This window comes from Tenrec ecaudatus, chromosome 8 (assembly GCF_050624435.1).
Source record: "Tenrec ecaudatus isolate mTenEca1 chromosome 8, mTenEca1.hap1, whole genome shotgun sequence".
Lineage (NCBI taxonomy): Eukaryota > Metazoa > Chordata > Mammalia > Afrosoricida > Tenrecidae > Tenrec > Tenrec ecaudatus.
In genome coordinates this window covers 159,540,474-159,565,065 of record NC_134537.1, presented here as the reverse complement: position 1 = coordinate 159,565,065, position 24,592 = coordinate 159,540,474, and the positions used below count along the sequence as shown (strand labels likewise).

The following is a 24,592-nucleotide window of genomic DNA, read 5'->3' as shown; positions in this document are numbered from 1 at the left end:
CCCAGGAATTAGACACATACCAATAATTCTTTGTCACTTAATTTTAAATTTGCTCACTGTTGTCTTGGGGGGGGGGGCTGGGGAGTGGGGACTCATGCTGTTATTGAAATGGGCGCTCTGCACAGTTTCCATACAAATAATGCATCACACTTTCACTAGACGGATCCTGGACTGGCTTTCATTTCACTGTGGACTAGAATATGTCTTTGTAAAAACTGGATTTCACAGAGGTCTTCCAAGTCTTTTAGAGATTTTTTTCAACTCAGACCTCAAAGGAGAAATTGGGAGTCTCTTCAAATATGGCCCTTTACTTGTCCTGGCATGTTGCATCTCTCCAAGTCACTGAGAACCAGTGCAGTTGTCCCCGGGTAACCAACATTCGGTAGGCTTTTCAGAGCTGGCTCGAATTCTCAAAAGTCCTGCAATGTTGCACAATAGGAGAGTCATTCTTTGAAATGAATGAATTCCACAGATCGGCCACTCCAATATGAAATATGCACAGGCATCCAGCAGTGAGTGGTTCCACTCCATCCCTTTGCTCAACTTGGGTGTAGCCTTTGAATAATGTTCAAAGACGGGGGATGCTTTTTCACCAAGCCAAATTCTGCAGGAGCATCTTGTTTGTAGTTTATGTCTTTGTTTAAAAGCAGAGGTGACTCTGACCCCTGCTCTTTCTTTATCCCTTCAGATTCTTCCACATGTGTGTCCTCTGGGCAGCCCTCAGTGTGGTTTGCAGATGGCTCCCTGGCATAGAACTGTATTTGATGCTTTTATGGGTTTGGTTCTTGCAAAGATTGAGTCAGCCCCTCCACAATGACTGTGTGGCTTCAAGTGGATTTAAGTGCTGTATCATTGTTCTGCTTGACATAGGTCATCCCTTTAAGGCATAGCAGGCTCTGTGTCCCTGCCTTTTTCAACCAGGGGTGTTGTGGGCGACTTCTCTTGCCAGCACCATTGTATTCATATAGCCTAGGAAGTTGCAAGTGAGCTTTAGAAAGCTGCTTCTGGGAATGACCCTGAGACATAGACACTGAACTCTTAGCTTACTTCGGGGCTCGGTGAAATCGCCACATTGAACCAGCGTCCTTTGGATGCCTCCCATCAGAGTTCATGTCTCCTCCTAGCACTGTGTTGAAGACTCAAGAAGAAAGTGTGCAAAAAGCAAGCCAATATATAGATGCCACCCCCTACCCTAGAGGTGTGCAGAGAGAATTCTTCAGGGCTCTGTTGGAAGAGAGGGAGGCTCCAGTGCCATTGAAACAAAATAATCAGCCCTATTTATTGTCTACAGACTCCAAATGCCTGCGCTAGCTGCACAGACGAGGGAAGGAAGGGAGCTGTTAGGGAGCGTTAACTGTATAATTTTCATGGAACTGCTGCTAGCTACCATGCAGATTGACATAATTACTATCTTAGCGGATTGGGCACTTTCTTTCCCCCCCCCCAAATGTTATTAATGATGGGCTAATCTTAACTGCCTTATCTGAACTGTCACATTGCATAACCCAGGCTCCAAAATTAAACATTTAAAAGGAGTTAGCACTACCCCAACAGGCTGCTTTTTCATTTGAAGGTAATGGTTTCAATACCAATCCAAGCCTATAAATGCCTGTTATATAGCTACTATTAAAAGTTTTGCTCCTTCCCATGTGAGGAAACATTCAAAGGACACGCATTATTTTTCATCCTCGGTCCACCATCTTGGAATCTGGGCTGCTCTACAAAGGGTGGCTACATTTTGCAGCTACAATGAATAGGTATTATTATTATTATTTACAGTCCATGCCCGTCTGACTGGAGGGCAGGATCATCCTTTAAAGGTGCTAAGAACAATATTTTTTCATCCCCTTTTATTTATATTTTCAATGCAACTTGAAACCGAATACATAATGGATCATCTTAACTCCTGAAGCGAGCACTGGAGACAGACGTGGAGCCCTGTGCCTCAGAGCACAGCACCCTCGTTATATAATGCGCAGTGTTTACATGAACCACTGCAAAGCCTGTCTTCATCTCTGTGAAATCTTGGGGGTTTGCCTTGGCGTCTTTGCCTGCAGCCAGGGTGTTAAAGTTGACTCAGGCATTTCAGATTCCTAATTGAACAGGCCTCTGAGGTCACTGCTCTTAGGTCATCCTTTGACAGTATCAGGGTGTGATTTGTGGTCCCTGGAGATGTTGAAGTATTCATTCTTAAATTCTAGGTTCTAGTGGCGGCAGCTGTGCCGCTTCCCTGAGATGCCTCATTATGGTTCATTCACAATGTGACTTTGCTTCCTCGCCCAGGGTTAGCACCAGCCCTCCTGAGGTTTTTGCTGTTTGACTCACAAATTTTGTTATATTTTAAAACTAGGAGGGACTTGTGGATTCTTAAATGCCAGCTTGTGTCCCCGAATAGGTTTCTGAAGGCCTGCAAATACCCTTAAAACGGATCCAGTTTTTATGTATGAATTTGAGAATGGGCGTTGTCAACTTGGGGGTGGGGGGCAGGGGGATGGGGACACACCACTTTTATCAAATTCTCCCCAGAGGGATCTCAACCCAGAAATAGCGAGCAGTGTTCTCAATCAATCTCTTCATTTTTCGAAGAGCGAGAAGGAGGGAGGAAGGCCTTCGGTGACCCTCAGTGCCGGATCTAAGATTAAGACTGCCAGCTTGCTGGTGGCTGAGCCAGGGCGAGGGTCTCAAATGCAGTGATTCGGAGGCTAGCAGCAGTTCACCACCCTCCCGCCCCACCTTGCAAAAGGCAAGAATGTCCTAACCAATGACAAATGCGAAGAGGCAGAATGCTGGTGGACTGGTAACATTTAGGCTATTGTTCAAGCATCCCTGGCTGAGATGCCCTCCCACCGATCACCCCCATGCCTTCCCTCACGCTTTCACACACAGAAGAGATTCATCTGCCCAAATTCATAGGCAGCTATTAGAACCACCCAGGGATTTGTATTCCTGATTTGTGGAAGTCTGGAAATGCTAGAAGCTTTCCCCCACTGCCTCAAAAATTCCAAGCAGTGTTAATTCCCGTTGGGTCTGATTCAAGAAAGGTATTGGTGATTTTTTTCTTTCTTAACAACCTCACAGCGAGGCAACATTTCCCAGGCAACTTTTGATTCACAGAAAATCATTGCATAACTGCCTGCCTCATTGAGTTCTGTATCTGTGGAGGGAGGGGAGAGGGAGGGAGAGCGCTTTCATCTTCAGAATGTCTTATTCCTCACTTCGCCACTGGGTGCTAGAGTTTGGCATGTTCCCTTCCCCTCTGAGCCCACATCTTTACAGTCAAGCTACTGAGTCAGAGAGTTTCTTAGATCTACAAGTTGAAACTGTGCAGCAGAGTGCTTTTTGGTGGCACATGTTGTGCTTGTTTTTGTTTTCGAAAGTCAGAATTGTCTGCTGCTGCAGGTGGGTCACTTTACTTCCGATTGGGCCACTTCTGTAAACAGAAGCCTGTGGGCTGCAGAGAATGATGAGAAAGCTCCTTGCCCCCGTGCATTGCATTTTGCAAAGTGCGTTTACCATAGCTTTCTCTTGTAATTCCCCCACTACTGTGTACCAGGTATGATTCGCCTGTTTACACATGAAGATTTATAGACTCTGAGAGATGCAAGTGGAAGGCCCTGTATGGGGCTGAGAGGACAGGCCAGGGTGATATAGGTTCAAGGACAGCATCCTCTGTCATCTTAAAGTTCCTGGCTGACGGGGAGGGGTCAAGAGTGTGTGATTGGGTTGGGTACAAGATGCCTCTGACTTCTGGTTCTGTTGTTGATCCCACCCTAGGTGTTTGATATCAGCTGCTACCAGGAGTCCCTGGCCCCGTGCTTCTGCTTGTCTGCCCACAGCAACATCAACCAAATTACCGAAATTATCCTGGGGGAGACCAAAGCCTATGTGTTCTTTGAGCGGAGCTATGGGGACATGCATTCCTTCGTGCGCACCTGTAAGAAGCTGAGAGAGGAGGAGGCGGCCAGACTGTTCTATCAGATCGCCTCAGCGGTGGCCCACTGCCACGACGGGGGCCTGGTGCTGAGGGACCTCAAGCTGCGGAAGTTCATCTTCAAGGACGAAGGAAGGTAAGGCTCACTGACGGTCAGACCCGGGGCTGAGTGTGGTCGGTTGGACAGAGACTGGAATGACCTCTATTGTCTGTCTTCTGGATGTGTCTTAGCTGTGTTAGCTGTGTCATTCCGCAAGAAGGGGCATTCTACAAGTGGGTGACTTTCACAAGCAGAAATGGATTCTCTCACAGTTGGAGAGGCTCTTAAGTTTAAATTCAGGAAGCAGCCAAGGGAAGGCTCTCTCTCTCTCTGTCTCTCTGTCTCTTTCTCTCTCTCTGGAGGAAGGTCCTTGTCTCCAGTCTCACTTGGCTTGGCATCTCACTTCCCCAAGTCTGCTTCTTTCCTCTGTTTGTTCGATCTTCTTTCTCAAAAGAGTTGGATTTAGGACACATTCTACACTAATCTTGACCCATTCACATCGAAAAGGCAACCTATTCCCAAAGGAAATTAGAACCTCTCCACTCCCTGCTGTCAACTCAGTTCTGACGCCCGCGACCGGGGAGGACAGAGTAGAACTGCCGCTGGGGGATCTGAGCCTGTGATTGCTTTAAGGCCATAGCAAGACTCGTCTGTCACCCATGGAGGGGCTGGTGGTTTTGAACTGCTGACCTTGTGCTTAGCAGCGCAACAACCAAACTCACCATGCCATGAGGGCTCAGACCAGGGGAGAGGAAAAATCAGAAAAATTGGGAGGACAAAGAGAGGGAAAATATCGGAATGTTTGAAGCCCCTTTGTAAAGTTTTGCACCATCCCCTCTAAAGTTGCTATTTCACCTTCCCAGAGACAGGTGCCAGGGTAGTGTTAGGCAGTAAATGAGGTGATCTATGATTGGGTGTTCAGAACCCCGTGGGTGGCTGCAAAACCACGTAACGTTTTCAATGTTAATAACTCAGGAGTCTCAGAAAAGTCTCCATTCGGAACACTTGGGGTCTAGAATCAGATATTTAAAATCCATCTTTTCTCCATTCACTATCTTGATGTACGTTTCTTAGGCCTACATCATATCTTCATCACCATCCTCAGTACTCTGATTATTAATGTGAATTATATAGTCAATTGATCTGAGAAAGAAAGAATGAAAGGTTATAAATAAAGGTATGTGCTGGCTCTCTTAAAGGAAACAAGTCCTTTAGAGCCCAAACCTGACTTAGCATATGTCACCCCTGAATTTAGAGACCATTTGAATGCTGTATTGACCAGCAGGGAGCAAAACAGGAGATGAGTGAGTTGTAGAATGCCATCAAGGACATCGTGAATGAAGAACGCCAAGTGTCATTAAAAAGATAAGAAAGAAAAAAGTGCAGGTCAGAACAAACTCTGAAACTTGCTCTTGAATGTGCAGTGATAAAGTGACTATAATAAGTGACGTTTTACTCAAAAATTACTGCGTATGTAGAAAAAGACAGTTTGGAAACATTGTGGTAGCGATTGTATAATATTACTTGATGTGACTGAAGGAGGAAGTGATATGGTATATGTAGTAAATCCCAGTTAATAGAAATAAATAAATAAAAGCAAAACAAGCAAACAAACAAAAAGCATGACGAAGGATTAAAGAGTGGAACAGAATATTCCAAGGGAAGCTGGAGAAGGTCAAGTATAATGAAATGTGCAGAGACCTTGGGGTCCGAAAGCCAAAGGTGAGCAGCATGGTTAGCATTTGTCCAACTTAGAAAACTGAAGAAAAAGTTAAACCTTGAGTTGTCATGTCAGGGGCAAAATGTCCAACGATGAGGAACCATTAAGGGACAATGGAAGGAATACACAGAGTCACTCTGCCAGAAAGACTTGGTTCTGCTCAACTATTTCAGGCGGTTGCATCTGATCAAGAACGAAGTCCGGACTACACTGAAGACCTTGGTGAAAACAAGGCTCCGGGAATTGATGGGCTACCAGTGGAGGTGCTTCAATAAATCAATGAAACCCTGGAGAAAAGAAGTTTGAAAATAGCTTCATAGCCAAATGACTGCATTTCCTATCAGTGCCCATCCAAGAGAAAGGAGCTGCAACACAGCGGGAGAAATTATTGAACACTATCATTAGTAGCAAACACAGGCAAGCTTTTGCTGGAAGTAATTTTAAAAATGGTTGCACCAGTAAACATCTAACGGGAACTGCCAAAAATTCAAACTGAATTTGAAAGAGGATGCGCAACAGTAGGTGTCAATATCGGTGTCGGTGTAGATGCAACTTGGCCGAAAGCAGAGAGTACTAGGGACATGTTCATGTGCGTTTTTATCGACTGTGCAAAGGCACGATGCATAGATCAAAGCAGACTCTGGAAACCATTGTGAAGAATGGAAACCGCAGAGCCCTTCCTTCGCCTTGCATAGAATGTGTACATAGACCAAGAGGCAGTTCTTTGAACAGAACCAAGGATTACTGCATGGCTTAACAGGAGGGAAGATAGATGTGTGCCAGGGTTGTATCCCTTCACCATACTTACATCATCTGTATCCCGGGGAAAGTCTCAGAGGCTGGATGATACGAAGAAGAAGGCGTGGTCGGGATTAGAGGAAGAGTCATTAACACAGTGTGTAATATGCAATTGACATGGCCTGCTTGGCGAAGGGGAAGAGGACCGAGCGCATTCAGCGATTCAGCGATGAAGGTAAGACTGCAGTCTTCAGTCCGTGCTCCTTCAACATAAGGAAAACCAAAGACCTCACGACGAACCAGTAAGTGACATTGGGATAAATGGGGAAAATAATTAAAGTTGTCAAGGATTTAATCATCCTTGGACCCACAATCCGCACCCCTGGAAACAACAGCAAGGGACTGAAAGGACATCCATGGACACTTCAAAGAATTTGTTCATGGGTAAGTTCCACTATCTTTTAACTCCACATTTTATTTTTCAGGAAATAGTTGAAGTCCTTTGCATACTGTATTAGGCAGGTCATCTGCAAAAGACCTTCTTGGAAGCATTAAAAAGCAAAGATATGAAATTCAGGATCAAGGTTCAGCTGGCCCAAGTCACTTGCCTTGTATGCATGTGAAAAGGGGGCATTGAATAAGAAAGACCGAAGAAGAATCCATTCCTTTGAGCTATGTCGCCTATGACGAATATTGAATAACCCATGGGCGGACAGAAGAATGAGTATACATCTGTCTTGGAATAAGGACAGCCAGAGGCTCCTTTGAGTCAAGGAGCCTTCCTGTGGACATCTCAGCAAGAAGGACAGTCTTTGGTGGAAGACATTATTCTTGGTAGAGTAGAAAACCAATGAGAATGTGGAAGACCTTCAAGGAAGTGGACTCGTGTCTCGGCTGCAACAATGGATGCCAACAAAAATGCTCGTGAGAAGGGTCCAGGATTTGGTAGTATTTCATTTGGGTCAGGGCTCTGAACTGGTTTGACCCCTGTACTGAGAACTTCCCCTTCCTCCCCCACTACATAGAAGGAGACACTACTTTTTTTTTCTTTAATATTCTTTTTTTTTTAATTTTAACAATTTATTAGGGGCTCATACAATTCTTATCGCAGTTCATACATATACATACATCAGTTGTATAAAGCACATCTGTACAGTCTTTGCCCTAATCATTTTTTTCTCCTCTTTTCTATTTTTACATTTTATTAGGGACTCATACAACTCTTATCACCATCCATACATATACATACATCAATTGTATAAGATCCCCTCATAGAGGCGTTTAGGAGAGGAGATGGGTTAATTAGGGGGACACTACTTTTTATCATGACCGCAAGGGGGTTCTTATGGAACTATAGATTCTGCTTGCGTGTATCTGGGCTAGAAATGCAAGTTCTCGGCAGTGGATGGAACCAGACACTGGTTCTGCTGTCCCTAGCATCACTAGCAGTTGCAATGGAGCCAACAGCACCTAGCAACAACAGCTGCATGCCTGAGGAAGACCAGGAGTGGGAGCGTGGGTCCTGCGGGCCAGGTTGTGAAGAATGGAGAAAGGCTGGACTCTGTAGAAGTGATTTTGGAGCCCAGACTTGCAAGATGAATTTGTTACAGGCCGTGTGAATGGAAGTTGCCAATGCAAACACATGGCAAGCTCTACTTGGGCGCCTGGACTCAGGGTTCTTCCATGAACTCATTGCATTCTACTGATGGGACCCTGCTTGCTTTGCCTGCTGACTGATTATAGAATCAGTTTTCAAGCCCCCCCCTATTTTATTAAAGAATATGCTTTTAAGAGTGGAGGCAATTCGTTTATATTCGTAACTCTCTGAGAGCTTCAACTCTGAGAACTGTCCGAAAGACTTTACGCACACGATGGCCTTGGGCATTCTCATCCCCACCAGGTAGAAAAGGTCAGCAAAGTAGGAGGTCTGGTGACTAAAAGCTATTATAGATTGGGTTGGAAGGCCAGTATGTGCCTTTTAGAAGTCCTTGGGTGGTACGCATGGTGATCTCACTCTGCTGCTAACTAAAAGCTGGCAGTTCTAGTCCACCAGAGGTGGCTCGGAAGAAGCTCCTGGTGATTCGGAAAACCCAGCCCTTGGAATCCCTCGGAGGTGCAGATCTGCTCCGATTCTGTGAGTCCAGATCTTCTCCAAGGGAGCTGTTACCCTGGTTTGCGAGTTAATCCCCTTGTGATATTGTGGAGGTTGGCCTTCTCTTGGCCTACCTGCCTACCTTCTCTTAGTACCATTGCTCTTTTGACATTGCCTGTGAGTCTTTTGAGAGGTTACCTGGTGGCATGATAGTTAAAGTCTTTGGCTGCCAGTTGAAAGGGCAGTGGAAAACCTACCAGCCACTCCAGAGAAGAACTGCATCCCTGGAGATTGTAACCTAGAAAAACCTATGGGGCAGTTCTGCTCTGCTTCTTAGCTCTCTGTGACTGAGCAGCGACGACACTGAGGAACCACAACGGGTTTGCTGAGTTCTAGCCGTCGGACTGTGCACATCTTTGATGATTGTCATTTGGAAGCTATAGCTACCCCACCCACCATCCCCAATCGAACCCTGACTGGAATACCATCTTTGCCTCGCTGTAGCCTGCCATTCTTGGAGATGTAATAGCTGTAACAGCAAAGATTAGAGATAGTCCTTGATGACTTCTTACAACGAGGTGATTATGTATCTTATTTAATTCTTTCTATACATGGGGGGAAGTGAGTGACAGCCTCTCCCTTGCATAGGCGAGGTGGCATGGAAAAGACTCTGGGTGACCGAGGAGGAGAGCTAAGCTCATGTATGTTCCCCTGTCAGGCAGCTCTCATGCATCCATGAGACAAACGTGCCTTCTCTCCCAGAGCTTTGCGTGTTTGAATAGAGCATCATAGATGGGAGGGAGTTCCAGGCATCAGCTCTGTGCAGGGAGTGTGCCGAGGGGTTGCACGTGTAGTGAAATAGATCTTTGTGAAGTGAGCCAAAATAAGGCAGAGGGCCTCGAGGCACAGAGCAGTGCAGCAAAAGTGGACTCCCGTGGTGACGGGCTCTTTGCTTCCATCCTCTCCTTCCGCCATCCAGGGAGTAGAGATGCAGTGGTGAGGGGCTTTGCCCCAGGGCCCACTGCTATCTGGAGGAATTGAGGGGCCACCTCAGTTTCCCCACCTTCCTGCACCAGGGATTGTCCTCCGAGAATCAATGGTGCTGTTTAAGAGGGCTGAGAAGTGGAAAAGCAGGCATCCCCAGAGTCCTCGGACCCACGGGAGCAACGCTGAGGAGCTGGAAGCCTCCAGCGCAGGAACGGATCATCAGTCTGGTGCTCTTGGATTCGACTTTTGTGAAAGAGCATGACCCTCTGCAGAAAGAACCGGAAAGGGACGGCAGGCCTGAGTATTACGCCAGAGCAATTCACTGGAGAAAAAGATGCCAAATTCCTTTTAATCTTAAAGAGCAGTGCATTCCCCAGTGGGGAAAAAAAAAGAATGTGTTCGTGACCGATAGGAAGCTCACTGCCATCCCTTCCCTGCTTGTCTGAGAACCTTTGTCCATGCAGCCCTGCCTGTGGCCTCCTGGGCCATGTTGAGGTTTGTTCCAGCCCCATGCGATGGCCCAGGAGCCTGACAAGGACCCCATTGTATCTGTGAGCGAACTGGGCCTCCCCAAGTTTGTGTGACTGTACTCCGAGTCACACAGCTGGTTTGGTGATCAAGTCACTATAGCATGGCACTCCCGAGCTTTTTCTCTGCCCCTTGCCAGGTGGGGTCCCGGTGGGCTTGCCATTCCAGAATGGGTGCAGGGTCTGTGTCTGAGCAGTTCTCAGATGATGGCTTCCCTTTTCAAGGGTGTTCTAAATTCCCTGAGTGGAACCATAGTTACTTTTCATCCAAGTATAAATCTTGTGAAGGAAGCAATGTCTTCTAGCTTGAATCGGGGCAGAGTCTACTTCTGTAGCCCACGTGGCCTATGTGCAACATAGCATTCCCTGGAAGACAGTGTGAGAACAAGAGTCGGGGGACCTAAGGGCTCACTGAGACAGCGATGCTGGTGGCCTGCATTTCATTGGCTTTCCATCCTGTCAATGCCCAAAGGGCTAACGCTTCCTTTTCTCTGTAGAATAAAGCAGTATTCTAGGATATGATTGCTGTCAGGTGCCATTGAGTTGATTGTGAACCATGGCGATCCTCTGGCCATCAGAACAAATGCTGCCCAGACCTGTGCCACCCTGTTGTTCCTGTGTGTGAGCCCATTGTTGCTGCCACTGTGTCCCTCCATCTCCTTGAGGCCCTTCCTCTTTTAGGCTGCCCCTCTGCTTTACCAAACTCCATGTCCTTCTCCAAGGACTGGACTCTCCTGACAACATGTCCAAAGTCTATCAGACGGAGTCTCACCACCCTTGCCTCTAAGGAGCATGCTGGATGTCCTTCTTGCAAGACAGATACAATGGGCTAAGTGGGAAAGAACTGGAAAAGTTCGAGTGTGGAGTCATTGCTCCCTAACTAACGAGGAAACAGCGTGGAAGAAACGTGGGGCAGTGCTGCTTTGGGGAGTGTCAAGTAATCAGCTCTTGTGGATTCACTTCTTGTTCTTTCACAATCTTGAAGTGAGAACTGTCTGCTGATTGACTCCTTCATCAGGGCTTCTAACCCACTTATCCTTGGTTGACACCTTACTGGATGTTTGCAATTCCATCCTAGTGATATGGATCAGAATCTAACAACTGTCCCAGGTGGACACATGGCCCTCTGGATTTCTTTGATTCTGTCATTGCCCAATCAGTGCTAGCAGGGCCCCAGCAAGCTTTCAAGCACCAAGTTTGAAAACTGCAAAGGTTGTTACAGAGAGATGTGCCCAAGACGAGATGTGCTCCCTCAGAAAATAGGCTCCCTTTGCAGATTCCCATCCTGCACTGCCTGTAACTCTTGCTCGGTGGCTCTCCGTGAGATGCTGAGCATCTTGAGTCTAGTTTCCCCCAGTAGCTGTGTAAGCTTTATACACAGGTGACAAACAAGATCCTAGAAACATCCAAGGCCAGTTGGCGTATTCGCCACTAGGTTTGACTGCCAGCAACTCAGGGCCTTCTTGATTTTAACTTGCATTGGTGAATCTGCTACCTGCTCTCGCATCGTTCTTTTAACGGGCCTGTGCGGCTTCAAACTAGAAATAATAAAACCGTCCCTGGAGGGTGGATGTGAGCAGTGGTTGAGCTGACCGTGTGACGCACAGAGCTACACAGGCATTCGGTAAGTGGCAGCCTCTCCCCCCCGATAGTCAGCTTTAGATGACAGGTATTGGGATGGGTGAGCAGAGCAAGGGGTCAAATCTGAAGAAGGAGGTCCTTCTCTGGGGCAGCCTTTTTCCACAAAAACTACAGCCCTTATATAGTAGGGTTTCAGAATTGGACCGCATCCTCCTCTCACTTGCTCTGATTCAGTTATGTTCAAGGAATCATTGGTGTGAAGGAAGTCAACAAGTCGTGTGCAACAGATGTGAAACTTATGGCCCAGAGGTGCAGAGACTTACAGGAAGATGTGCATACAAGGGGATTTACCCATTGAAGATGCTCACTAACACCAGAGTAAAAAAACCCCCAAACAACACACATTGTCGTAGCGTGAATTCCATCGCATAGCAACCCTAGATTTGTATATCTGTAACTTTTTCCGGGAGCAGGAAGCCTCATCTTTTTCAGAAAGGTGTACACAAGAGATTTCAAAGAAGCTAGGTGCCTGATCCCGGCTGCTGTGTCCCTCCAGCCCATGCTGCTGCTGCTGCTGCTGCTGCCTCTCCTTCTGGTCCATGAGGGCAGTGCCTTCAATTTGCACTATGGAAAGTGAAAAAAACCCTCAGGGTTCTTTGAAGACTGACTGAACCCCAAGCATGACTGAATTTCCCTTGGCGCCTCCAGTTCAGGTAGTAACGTCTAAGATGTGTGCGCGTAGATGGTGCCAGCCTGCAGGTGGGGGCCCTGGAATCCGATTAGAGAGCTGTGTCCAACCCTCATGTGGTTTGCCCGGTGCCCCCTCCTCCCCTCCCATCCCCGCCTCCCTGACCCTGCTGTGACATTAGCGTGATCTGCTTTGTCAGCCCATTCTGTGGGGCCCATGTTTCCCTGTGAGCTCTCCGGGAAGGGGCCTGCAGATGGGCGAATGCGAGCTGCTCCAGAGTAGACTTGGAGTCTGGATTCAGATCTCACACCTTTGGGTAAACTTAATCTTGACAAGGAGGACTGCCTCCTCTGTACAGCGGAACTAGCTAGAGGACTCTGCTCATAGACTTGAATAACCTGATGCAAAGGAGCACACTGATTGGCCCAGGATCTGCCACTGCTCCCTGCTGCTTTGCTGAGCCTCCTCTGCACTTGGCCCTGGCCCTCTGAGGCGATGCAGGACCAGGGAGCTGACTGTCCAGGATGCAATAAGCCTTTTAAGCAGCTGCCAGCCTTGGGATGAGTAGAATTAAAATGTGACCTCCAGAAAGGCCTTTGTCGGCTTCTCAGCTTGCTTTTGCTTCTCCCTGGGGACAAGGTTCTTTGCCACCCCTTGCTCCCTGCCTTGACCCCAATCAAAAGTCGTCAATGCTGACAGTTTTTAGCACAGGCATTGCCCAGGTGAACTCCCAGCCACGCCTGTCTGCTTGTTTCTTCTTAGGTTAGAAGATCTGTATCTCTTGACGTCACCGGTTTCATTTCCTCTGCTTTGTGGATACCAATTTGTGCCAGCTTCTGCAGGAGGGAAACTTTGGGACCCAGAAGGCTCCTGGCCCTGGGGCTTTCAGTTGTAATACCTGCCATCTTCCCAGTCTACTCCCCCTGCCAGGAGGCCTGTCCCCTCTGCCCACAGGATGTCAGCTCTTTCCTTTCCCAGGTCTCCCGTTACCTTCACCCGGAAGCCGCTTCTTTTCCGGTTTCCATATGTATCTCACAGAGTGCAGAAGGCAGCAGTCAGAGCCCGGGAGACTGGATGCGTTTGTCATTTATTGATAGACATTTCCATTATTTTAAGTTGTAGGCTTTTTATAGCTTAGGACTACTTTTCAACTTTATTTTTTATGTTGAGGAGACCCTGGGGGATATGCATGCCTTTTAATATGCCCCACTTTTCTAACTGCAAGGTGGGAGGTTTGAGTCCAGTCGGAGTTGCCTCAGAAGATAGGCCTGGTGATCTACTAATGAGAAAACCTAAAGCCCCAATGGCCACGTGCCATGACAGGGTGTGTGTCATGAATCTGAGCTAGTACCTCAGCCGCCTTATGTGTGTGTAGCCCTTGCATCTATTCAGGCTCAGTCAACTTTGGGGGAAGGCTTGTTTCCCCATCATCTCTCAGGCTGGGTAAGTTACTGATCCCACTCCCTGGGCCCTGCAAGCCAGCCTCCTTCCCAGCACACTCCGCTGTGTTCCAGCTGCAGTGTGTTTCTCTGGCTGCCCCCCTGGCCCCTACTGGCCTGGGAGCATCATGCACACAGCGGCCCTCTCCCCCATACTTACTGCTCTGGTGTGTGGGGGCGGGGGAGCACCCCTCTTTGTTGAGTGGACAAAGGATAATCTCCTCCTGGGGCTGCCACAGCCCAGATGAAAAGCAGGTGACAGAATGAGAAAAGCAGAGATAAGTGGAGAGCATTAGCATCTAGGTCATTGCTCCATATGGGGACCTGGAAAGACCAGCACATGCAAATCCCCCAGAAAGAGCTGTTTTCATGGTTAGGCATCTTGGAGAAATGAGCCAGTTGTTCCCTTATTTGTTCAGTGATTTCTACAGAGGTGGTGTCTCTTTAAGTGCTTTGTCGGTGTCTATGGCAGGCTGTAATTTCATCTGTGAAGGGCTTTTTTAACCAGGGTTAGAGACAGGAGATTGTCTTCGGGACCCTGTGACTCAAAGTAAGCTAAAGAGGAGGCATTCTGAAGTGAGAAATCTCGCTGGATGCTTTGCTCCTGAGCACCTCCTGCATTAGACAGACTGTGACACTGGGCGGATGTGCCCTGCAAATGAGGACACATCCATAGAACGCAATCTACTGGGGTCTTGTTTTAATTTCTCTACTTAGCTGTAGGACCTTGACCTACCTCCCCTGAAATAGCTTCTCAGCAACAGGGAGAAGGTACGAGATATGTGGCAGGGCCTTGCAGAGGGCAAGTGCCTAAAGCAAATGGTACCGTTATGGCTGAAGGCAAGGTCTGATGGCATTGAGGCTCATAGCCTCACTGCCTGGAGAACCATTGAATTGCTCCTTACAAAAGGACAGCCTGGTAGGTCAAGTATCGAGACGGTGGGCATCCGTCGCTAACACAGATTGCCGCCATGACAGGCCCAAGGATGAACTCAAACTCACCCCAGGTTGTGAAGGACCAGGCAGCGTTTCATCCCGCTGCATGTAAGGTCACGTGAGTTAGAGCTGATTGGATGCCAACTAACGACAACAGCAAATACGCACTGAACACTTTGGGCACCGCATGCTCTTCTAGGTGCTGGGGGGTTGGCAGTGCCAAACAAGACCAACCCGCTTGCCCCAGGAGACACAGTAGTGCCACCGAGTACTAGTCCACGTCCTGACTCTCTTCCATCCTCGATCCTGAAGGACAGAGTAGAACTGCTCCTGTGAGTCTCCGAGCCCGTATCTGCTTACAGGAGTCAAACTAGGGCACTTATTTCAACTACAGAGTCCGACCAGGTGGCAGAGAGTGCGTGTGGAGTGCTCATAATCTCCCGTAGGAGGGCACTTCAAAAAGTTGGTAGGGTCGCCCTATTTTTGAGACCTCTGCATAGATAAGGTGACGATTGAAACCATATGAGTATGGTACGATGTCGACCACTGTCTCACAGATGAGGACGGGTTTGTACAGCTAAGACATGACCATCTTCCAGCTGTTTCCTGTCCTTGCCGTGAAACAGGGAGCAGACCGAATACTGCCCCCCCACCCCATCCCCCCACCCCTCGGGCCGTGGGAGGTGTTTTGTCTTGCCTTGTGGCAGGGCCAGTATGCATCCGGAGGAGCCTGCCTGCTGGAATCTCAGGAAGCAGAGTCGTCGTTGGTTTTTCTCTGGGCAGCCACAGTCACTGTGGGACTGGGCCACGTTAGCTTCCAACCCCACGGGCGGTCCTACTGTGTCCCCTTGCGCTGTTGATGGGGTGGGTTTTGTTTTCTCCAGCGAACTTGAGTGTGAGGTCTGTTTATATTTCCGTCTCCCATCCCAAGCAGAGGACTTAGCCCTGACAGTACTTGGCAACGATATGCAAATTAACTGAGGAGATGTATGAATAGCCCCTGATGCACTAAAGCCAATCCCCTAACTGCTTTGAAGGTGCAAATGCATCAGGTTGGAAACACATTTTAAATTCCCATTATTTGACACTGGGGGGGAGGGGCACATCTCTTTAATTCATAAGATAAAGCCCAGCCTTTTATTTACATATAGTGAACTCCAGACATAAAAAGTCTTAGTGGGATTGTGCTTAAATACAAGGACTGTTGGAGGTGGGGGCATCTTAGACAAGGGAATCACCTTATCGCAAGTATTTATTAAGCACCTCCTGTGTACTTAAACTACTTACCTTGCTAGATGTAGGAGTCCTGGTGGTGTAGTGATTATATCTTGTGCTGATTTAAGGTCGGCAGTTCAAAACCACCAGCCTTTTGTCCGGGAAAAGACAAGGCTTTCTACTCCTGTAAAGAGTTATAATCTTGGAAACGCACAGGAGCAATTCTGCCTCTCCTACAGGGTCACTCTGAGTGGACATCGACTCGATGCCAGCGTTTGGTTTGAGTTTTTTAGTGCTGCCAGAATCGGTGCAGAGAGGCCTTGCCTAAGGGAAGAGACCGTGTGGGGCTACTTTTCATACCACGTGATGGAGGAAGTGTTTGTCTTGCTGGGCACGTTCATCTTGCTGGACAGCCTGCTGTTGTGCCAAGACCCTGGTATCTCCAGGATAGGGATGGTAGGGGATTCATGCTGACCGTTCTGCAAGTGTGAAGTAGAGAGAGGTGTCCTAGGGAGGGGATGGACCTGGCAGTTATGCATTGGGCTGATGTCTGCAAGGTCACCCGTTAGAAACCACCAGCTGCTCCCCAGGAGAAAGACTGGGCTTCTACTCCCCTAAAGCGTTACGGTCTCAGAGCCCCACGGGGCAGGTGTGCTTTGTCCTATGGTATCACTATGAGCCGGCGTGGATGTGATGGCGGTGAGTTGGGTTTGGGCGTGGGCTGCTCTGGGTGAAGTAGGACAAGGTAAAGGTGACGGGAGCAGGGGTCCCAGAGAATTTGTGAGCAAAGCCTAGAAAGTAGGATGACGGCGCTGCTGGGGGGTGAACTGTGAGGGGACAGAGGTAAGGCTGCAGAGAGTGGAAATCAGGGGTGTGGGACCTCGGCCACATATACCCAAGATGCTAGACTTGACCTGCAATCCAGGAGCAGCCTGGCAGGAAGTCTACACCACCGGGCAGGACTGTGGTTAGGATTGTACCCTGGGAGAGAGTGAACAGCATGGATGGATGAGTGATCATGGGAGGTGGGAGTTGACCTGGGGCCTTAACAGTGGGACTGAAAGAGGGTAGAGTGAGGAAGAGGAGGGATGATTAACACCCCCTGACCCTATCATTTTACAGATAAAGAAACCTAACCTAGACCTTATCAGGATGGGGGTGGTCCTTACCCTAGACTTACTGTCTTGGGAGCACAAGAGAGAGCAGCCTTAGGCTATTCCTGAGTCCTGAACTTGTTCGGTGTGTGTTCCACCATCACTGGGAGATTTCCCTTCACTTGAGCACTCACTCTGCAAGTGGAACCTCCTTGGTCCCCTGGGTCACTTGTGCAGACAGACCTCTTCATAGTGTCCCCTGAGAGTTCCCTGGAAGAACTGGCAGGGTCTGGGAAGACTAAGTCCTGCTTCCCCAGCCCCCCTGCCCTTCCCGCTACCCCACACAGGAGTGGGCTGGACCCTTGAAGGAGGCTGAGCAGCATCTGGGCATCCCGGCTCTCCCTGGGTGAGACCCAGTTACCCCTTCTCCAGCAGAGCTGCCCCGCAGTGAGCTGTAGATTGCCTGAGGAAGCTGGTCGATTGATTGGGTTGGTATCCTTCCTCGGGAGCCAAGTCTGAACGCAGTGGAGGGGGCAGTGAATGGAGTATTGATGAGGCGTTCTGAGCCACCCTGGTCGGGTTTCCCTGTCTGTTCCTATGGAGACGGAGGACTTCCTCTGCCAGCGCTGCTGCGCAGCCGGCCTCCTCGCTGCACTTCTGTGGTTTCTCCACCGGCAGTGGGAAGGACGTGCAGAGGTGGAGTGGCTTCCCCGCTCCACGTGGCTCCCATGGCCTTGATGACTCAGCACCCTGAAGGAACACGCACCTCAGGAGGCCTTGGGTGGTGGATCCTCCAGCCTGGGCAGCCCCGCTGATGTGGGAGGCCCCCGGGCTCTTGAGTCAGAGTGAGTTTCTCCTTCCAGGCTCAGCTGCTTCCTAGCCAGACACTTTATCTTTGGAAACCAGTTTTCTCAGACTGCAAGCTTGTGCGGAGATGCTGGGGGACCGCAAGAGGATTTCAGGACTGTGTTTCTGCTCCCTGAGCACCCTTGAAATGTGCCACTGAAGCTTGCCCTGCCCCTCTCCCCAGCTAATGTGGGTTAACTTGAAGCCTGTGTTCAGGGGTGATGCAGGTTAAGCGTTAGGCTGGGAATCATGAGATCTGCCATGCTCCAGCTCTGAGTGAGAAAGATGGAGGCCGTCTGCTCCCGAAAGCGTCAGAGTCTCAGAAACCATATGTAGCGTTGCTGCGAGTTAGGATTGACTCGATAACAATGAACTTGGGTTTTAAGCTTGGCATTGAGTCCTATTCCCCACGCAGACTCTTAGGAACCGGGGCAAGGTTAGCTGTCAGATTAAGATGACGGTTGGTGGGAAAACCCGTGTGTGCACGAAACAAAGACTTAATGATGGAGCGCGTACATGGGACAGCCCAGCAGCCGAGTTCTGCCTGTTGGTGTTCATCCTGCACGCTGATTGCCCACCCCTGGACGCCCCTCTCTCAGTTCCCCCAGGTGGAACTCTGTCCTCCAGGAGGACAGGAACAGCCCAGGTTGCTTCTCAGGAGCAGGCTGAGCTACGCTAGGCCTAGCTGCTGCGGGGCTTTCTGGCTTGACACTTAGCCTGCCTGGACCCACCCAATGCCAAGTCCTGCAATGGCTTCTCTAATTTCACTGACCGCAGGCTACCGGGCTTCCTGTCCCAGCCAGGCCCACTTCATCTGGCTGAACTCTCAAGCCGACCCCACCCTGGCCCACCCTGTCCTGATCTCTTCCTGTCAAGAGCTCTCCCTGGGTGATGCTTCAAGGTTTAATTAAAAGCAAAGCCTACTTTGCTTGTGTAGGCCATTTTTCATCTAGTGAATGGAGTATTAATGAGCCGTAGAGGCTGGAAAACAGGGCTGGAATCTGAGTTTAGCCACTTGCCAGGTAGTATGGACAAGTCCCATCTCCCCCCTCTATCTCAGTTTCTGCATCGCATCCATGGGCATACAATTCTGCCACCGGCGCGGTAGTGATTTGATACTGCACGTGATGGTGAGTTGGCCACCAAGCACGTAACCATTGTTCTGGCAGGGATCCTGAACGCAGTGAAATGCTGAAATAGCCCAACGTGATCTCCTTCCATGCAGAGTCTCCCTTTAAGAGGTTGTTTTCTCCAACACTGTAACATTCTGTGCTGCTGGTGTCTTGATGCATTTGTTGGAGAGCGCACCCACATTAGCATCATCCTGATGTGGTGGGCGGTCTCCATTTGGGGATTGCCAGATAGGTAGCCCTGGGCCTTTCACTCTGCGGGCTCCTGTTACAGTATTTAGAACAGAGCGAGAGACCGTACACCGGTGTGTCCTAGTGTCTAATAGCTGCTTAGTTCCTGGTGGTTATTTTATTGTGCTTCTTGTTAATTCTATTAGGATTAGGATTTCCTACAGGAAGTATTGGAATCACTGTCATTTAAGGATTAAAGAAAAGAAACATTTGAAGTTAAGATATTTTGAAGTTAGGAGGACTCTTTTCAGGCCACTTCAAAACCAAACTCACTGCCAGCAAGTCCGTTCTGGCTCACAGCAACCTCACAGGGCAGGGTAGAACTGCCCAGTGGTGAGTTTCTGAGACAGTAACTCTTTACGGGAGTAGAAAGTCGCGTCTTTTTCTCATGGAGTGGCTGGTAGTTTAGAACTCCTGACCGTGCTGTTAGCAACCCAAGGAGTAACCACTACACTGCCAGGGCTCCTGTCAGGCCACGTAGTCATGTGTAAATTGTACAGAGGAGAGACTGAGACTACAAGAGAAGAAGCCCTTATCTGTGGCCAGGTTGCTAGTTAGAGTCAGTGGCAGGGTACAAGGAGGCCTGTGAGAGGGGAAACAGGACCTACTTTCAAGGCCAGCGGGTCCACAGCCAGCCAGCTGCACTGGAACACCACATCCTGCTGGTCCGGGCTTCCTCACCTGGCACCAGGGTCAGGTGACACAAGGCTCTGGGCTGGGCTGGCGTGGAGTACAAAGGCTGCCGATGTGTGAGTCTTGTTCATTCAGCAGGTCTAAAGCAGGGCGGCTGTTGCCATCCTGTGCCAGGGACAGATTGCAGAAGGCATGCAGGGATCCAGCTTCTCTAGCCAAATACATCTTGCCTGGGGCTTTGGGCTTGCAGGGAGGTGGCTCATTCTCCTGCGAAGTTGCAGGGGATGAGCCCTTCCACACAGAGCGCTTTTCCTGGTGGCTGGGTACCCTCCACCCCCGCTGCGTCACTCTGGGGAATCTTTATTCTTGTAGACCCTCTCAACGCCTCCTCCTCCTGCAAGCCCATCCTGATCACTTTAATGGGGAGTGAGGCGAATGAAAGGGAGTGAGCTGGGGACCAGCACCCCAGGTGGTGGGGGGAGTAAGTAGAAAGGTCCCAGAGAGGATCGTGGTCCAAGAATTCATATCTACTTGGAGCTGCCTCCTTAGGGAGTGCTTGCTTTTATGCTCCCATTGGGCCCTGGCCTTGAGGATGGTGAGGACCGTCTCTTAATTATTGCAATCGCTGATTTTATAGTGAGTCCTGTGACAGCTGGAACCCACTGCCACCGCCTCTTCTTTCCGCCTTTGACAGAGGCTAGTCTAATCATTTTGCCGCCACTCGTGCTAGTGGAAACTTTCCAGTTCTCCTCTGATGGCTTTCTGCCCCGCACAGGCTCCGGCCTCCACGGGTCTTCCTGCCACCACCGCTGTTTCTTGTACGTCCTCCGTGTCTGGTACCTTGCTGGGCGCTGGACTTGCATGACGCAGCCTTCTCTCCACCCTGAGTAAACGGATTCCGTCACCTTGTGTGTGTACCCGGTGCCCAGTTTGGGAGCCAACCACCTCCTGCTGTTCGGTGCCCGGTGCGATGAAGCTGACGCTGTGTCCCCAGGAGAACTGTGACACAGGGCTCTGGACTGTGGCCTCTGGGAAATGGAGCGCCAAGCCTGTTGATCGAGGCTCCTGGGAGTGAGTTTGCACCACCAACCCCAGTGCCGCTGCTGCCTGGCTGTGCAGTGGGGCATGTGCATTCCGAGGTCCACAGAGGCTCCGGCGTGAGAAATGCCTCATCCCCAGACTTGCGCGGGGCACCCCAGGAATGGGGAAATTGCTGCATTCGATCCTCTCCCGTCTCTGCCACGTGTGGGTGCCCCATGTGTGGGAGCGCTTCGCATACGTGCTCCAGAGACAGTAGCCCCGTTTCCCGGAGGAGGACGCCAAGGCCCAGAGACGTTCAGCAGCTGGGCTGCACTTGCGGTACAAGTCCTTGGGGACCGGAGCTGCCCTCCGACCCAGCTTTGCCTGAGTCCCCTGTGCTTCCCCAAGATGGCGCGTGTCCCGAAAAGTCCTTGTTTAAAGACGCAATCCAGTCTGCTCGCATCGCCCTTGCCTGCGGGTGATGTAAACAAGTTCAGGATGTTCCCAGAAGGAGGCAAGGTCAGAAGAGTGCAGCGCGGGCTTCCTTTCCTCCGTCCTTTCCGGGCCTCTCTTTCCCTCTGCTGGCTGCTCGCTTTTGCTTGACTTGCAGGTTCCTTGGCTGGAATTCCCAAAGGCAAGCCTTTCTTCCCTGGCACCCCTTGATTTAACAGCCTGGGAAACCCTGAGCCCTTCTGACCTTGAGGTTAGCAGCCAGGCACAGTCACTGTTTGTGCCCCCGAGGACTCCTCGAGGGGGGTTGAATGGACCAGATGGGCCCCATAAGCATTTACCCGATCCTGAGGAAGGCTTGCAGGAAAAGGGCCTAGGAGGCTTTGCCTGCGGGGAGTACTGCTACTCAGGGATCAGGAAGGGTAGCATCAGAATCTCGAGTTATAACCTGGAAGGAAAAGGCTGTTGGGAAAGGGGGCCTGGACTTGAATTCCCATAAAGAGCGTTGGGTCGTAAGGGCCATCTCCTCAAATGGCAGAGCCAGAAGGAGTCAAAGTCCTTGAGTCCATATCTACCACCCGGCCCACTCTGGTCTCTTCCTGATAATTTGTCAACCATGTCCTCCAGAGATCTTTCCTTTGGACCTCCACTCCGTTGCTATGAAGCAAGAACGCTGGGGGTCGAATGGGGTTATATGTCGGGCTGATAACCGCAAGGTCAGTTTCTTGGGAGAGAGAAGGTACCATAAAGATTTAAGAGCCTTGGACATCCTAAGCAGCAGTTTGCTGTGTCCTATAGGGTCACTGTGGGTCCAAGTTGACAAGATAGCAATAAGTTTGGAATTTTTTTTTTAGCTTGTTAGTCACAATGAAGAACCCTGGTTGTATAGTGAGTTAGTTGGACCACAAGGTCAGTGGTTCAAGCCCACTAACTTCTCAGCAAAAAGATGAGGTTGTGTGCTCTCATCAGAATGTAGAGTCTTAGAAACCCAATGAGACAGTTCTACTCTGACTTCTATCGTGGGTGTAAGTCAGAAGACTCTCAGTAACATGCCAGGCCCCCACTGACAGCTGGGTGATGGCAATGCTTGAAGGACACTGCCCATGAATCTTAACTGGAGTCTCCTACATGGAAGACAAGAATTCTACTGCCTCTCACGTATAAGCATTCAGGATTTTAGATGTGGCACACAGGTTATGTGGGCACGTAGTGCTTTATAGAGGATGTTTGGGCAGCCTCTTTAGAAGAGCTCATTTGAGCAGAGATCTGGAGGTGAGTGGTGCACCTCCGGGGGAAGAAGATTTCAGGCCGGAGGAGAACAAGTACAGAGGCCGCAGGAACAGTAAGGAGGCTGGGATTCAGAGGGGACGGGGACTAAAGAAAGCCACACGGTCACCTGCAGCCTTGGGGGAGACATCAGCTGCTATGTGCTGCACCACGGAGGATTTTGACAGAATCCTCTGATTCGAAGACTTGTGCTTGTTCCACGGGCCCAGCCACGGTCACATAGCAGAGGGTTGATTATTATTGGTTCTACCATGGTGAAGACCGTGAAATCGGAGGCGAGGAGTTTGACTCACCCCTGAAACTAGGCGAGAACTGCTGATGGCGGGGCAATGTGGGACAGGCTGGAACAGGGAGGCTCTTGAGAGAGAGAGCCTCCACAGCTTGTGTCTGTGGCTCCCTTTTCTCCACACCTTGCCATTTTTGCTGACTCCTCTCCAGTCTCAGAACACATAGTGAGACCGCTATGGGTCAGCCCCGCCTGTCACTTTAGATTCGAAGAACAAACAGGAAGAGATTGAATTGCAATCAGTTTCATTTTAGCTAGATTCCTCTCGCTATAGGGGAAGGTGCCAGCCATATATAGATAACTATATAGATATACATTGATATCAAGTCAGTTCCCACCCACAGCAACCCTGCGCAACAGAACAAAACACTGACCAGTCCTACACCACCCCCACAATCGTTCCTCTTCCCGAGTCCATTGTTGCAGCCACTGTGTCAATCCATCTCACCGAGGACTTTCTCTTCCCGGTGCCCTTACACTTGACCAAGCGTGATGTCCTTCTTCAGGGACCAGTCTCACCTGACAACATGTCCAATGGATGTAAGATAAAGTCTCACCACCCATGCCTTAGAGATAGAAAGGCATGTAAAGATTCTTTCTATTTGCCAGGGGGGTCAGAGTTTAAACCAATGTTTATCCAACGCTTCAAGGAGATAATTACAGTCCCATTTGTTGTCAATGATTGATTTTGACTCCTAGTGGCCTCCGGTGACAGAGTAGAAAGGCCTCTTGGCTGTGATCTTTATGGGAGCAGATTACCAGGCCTTTTCTCGCACAGAGCCACTGGGGGATTCAGTCTTTCCCAGCTTCATGTTCAACAACTGTGCTTGGTACCACCAGGGCTCCTTGAGTAATTCTTACAAGACAAAAGGAAATTGGGGACAGGTGAGTAGTTTGAGAACACACACACACACACACACACACACACACACTATGAGAAATCAAGATCATAAGTGTGGTTACAGAGAGAGGGAATGAAGATAACCTATGCAGATAAAGCCCTGATGGAGTAGGGGGCTACACATGGGTCTGTTAACCACAAGGTCAGTGTTTTGAACCCTCCGTGGGAGGGAGATGAGGCTTCCTGCTGTCATAAAGACTTACAGCTTTAGGGAGCAGTTTACTACTGCCCTATAAGGTCGCTATGAATTGGTATCTACTTGAAGACAATGGACTGGTTCAGTGATTGAAGGAGCCGCTGGGTGTTGCAAATGCATCCTCATTCAGAGCCTCACCAAAATGTTGGAAGCTCAACTCCACTTAGAGGTCCTTCAGAAGAAAGTTCTGGTGATCTTGTTCTGAAAAACCAGCCGTGGAGACCCCTAGGGAACACAGTTCTACTCTGGCAGACGTGAGGGTCTGTTATTCCCATTCCTGGGAACCCTACATATGTAGCAAATGAGGTACCCCCTCCTTAGTTTTCTACAGATTTTAGCGTCTCGAATTCAGGATATGGTGCTAAGGAAGTATCTTAGGTACGCCCTCTGACTCTGAGTCTGTAGCAACTGGTTTTTACTAAGGTGTTAAGTACCCGCCGAGGAGTGTGGTTGGTGGGATAAGAGCTGGCATCAGCAGAAATGCTAGGAAAGAGAAGATGGACTTGTAAGAGAATTTGGGCCTCAAGTGGACGAGGTTTTGAACCTACTTCTGTCAGTGGGAGAAGTCTCCCATTAACATTCAAAATGCCAGGGAAGAACTTTCTCTCGTGGGACAACTAAGAG

General features: G+C 49.5%; 1 protein-coding gene across 1 annotated transcript in view; it reads left to right on the top strand.

Moving 5' to 3' along the window:
• The window catches only part of TRIB2 (tribbles pseudokinase 2), a 30,622-nt gene that overhangs the window by 2,709 nt on the left and 3,321 nt on the right, over window positions 1-24,592 (top strand). Inside the window, exon 2 of the mRNA XM_075557093.1 lies at window positions 3,775-4,067. Coding sequence (XP_075413208.1) covers window positions 3,775-4,067 — 293 coding nt within the window. The remainder of the gene's footprint in view (window positions 1-3,774; window positions 4,068-24,592) is intronic.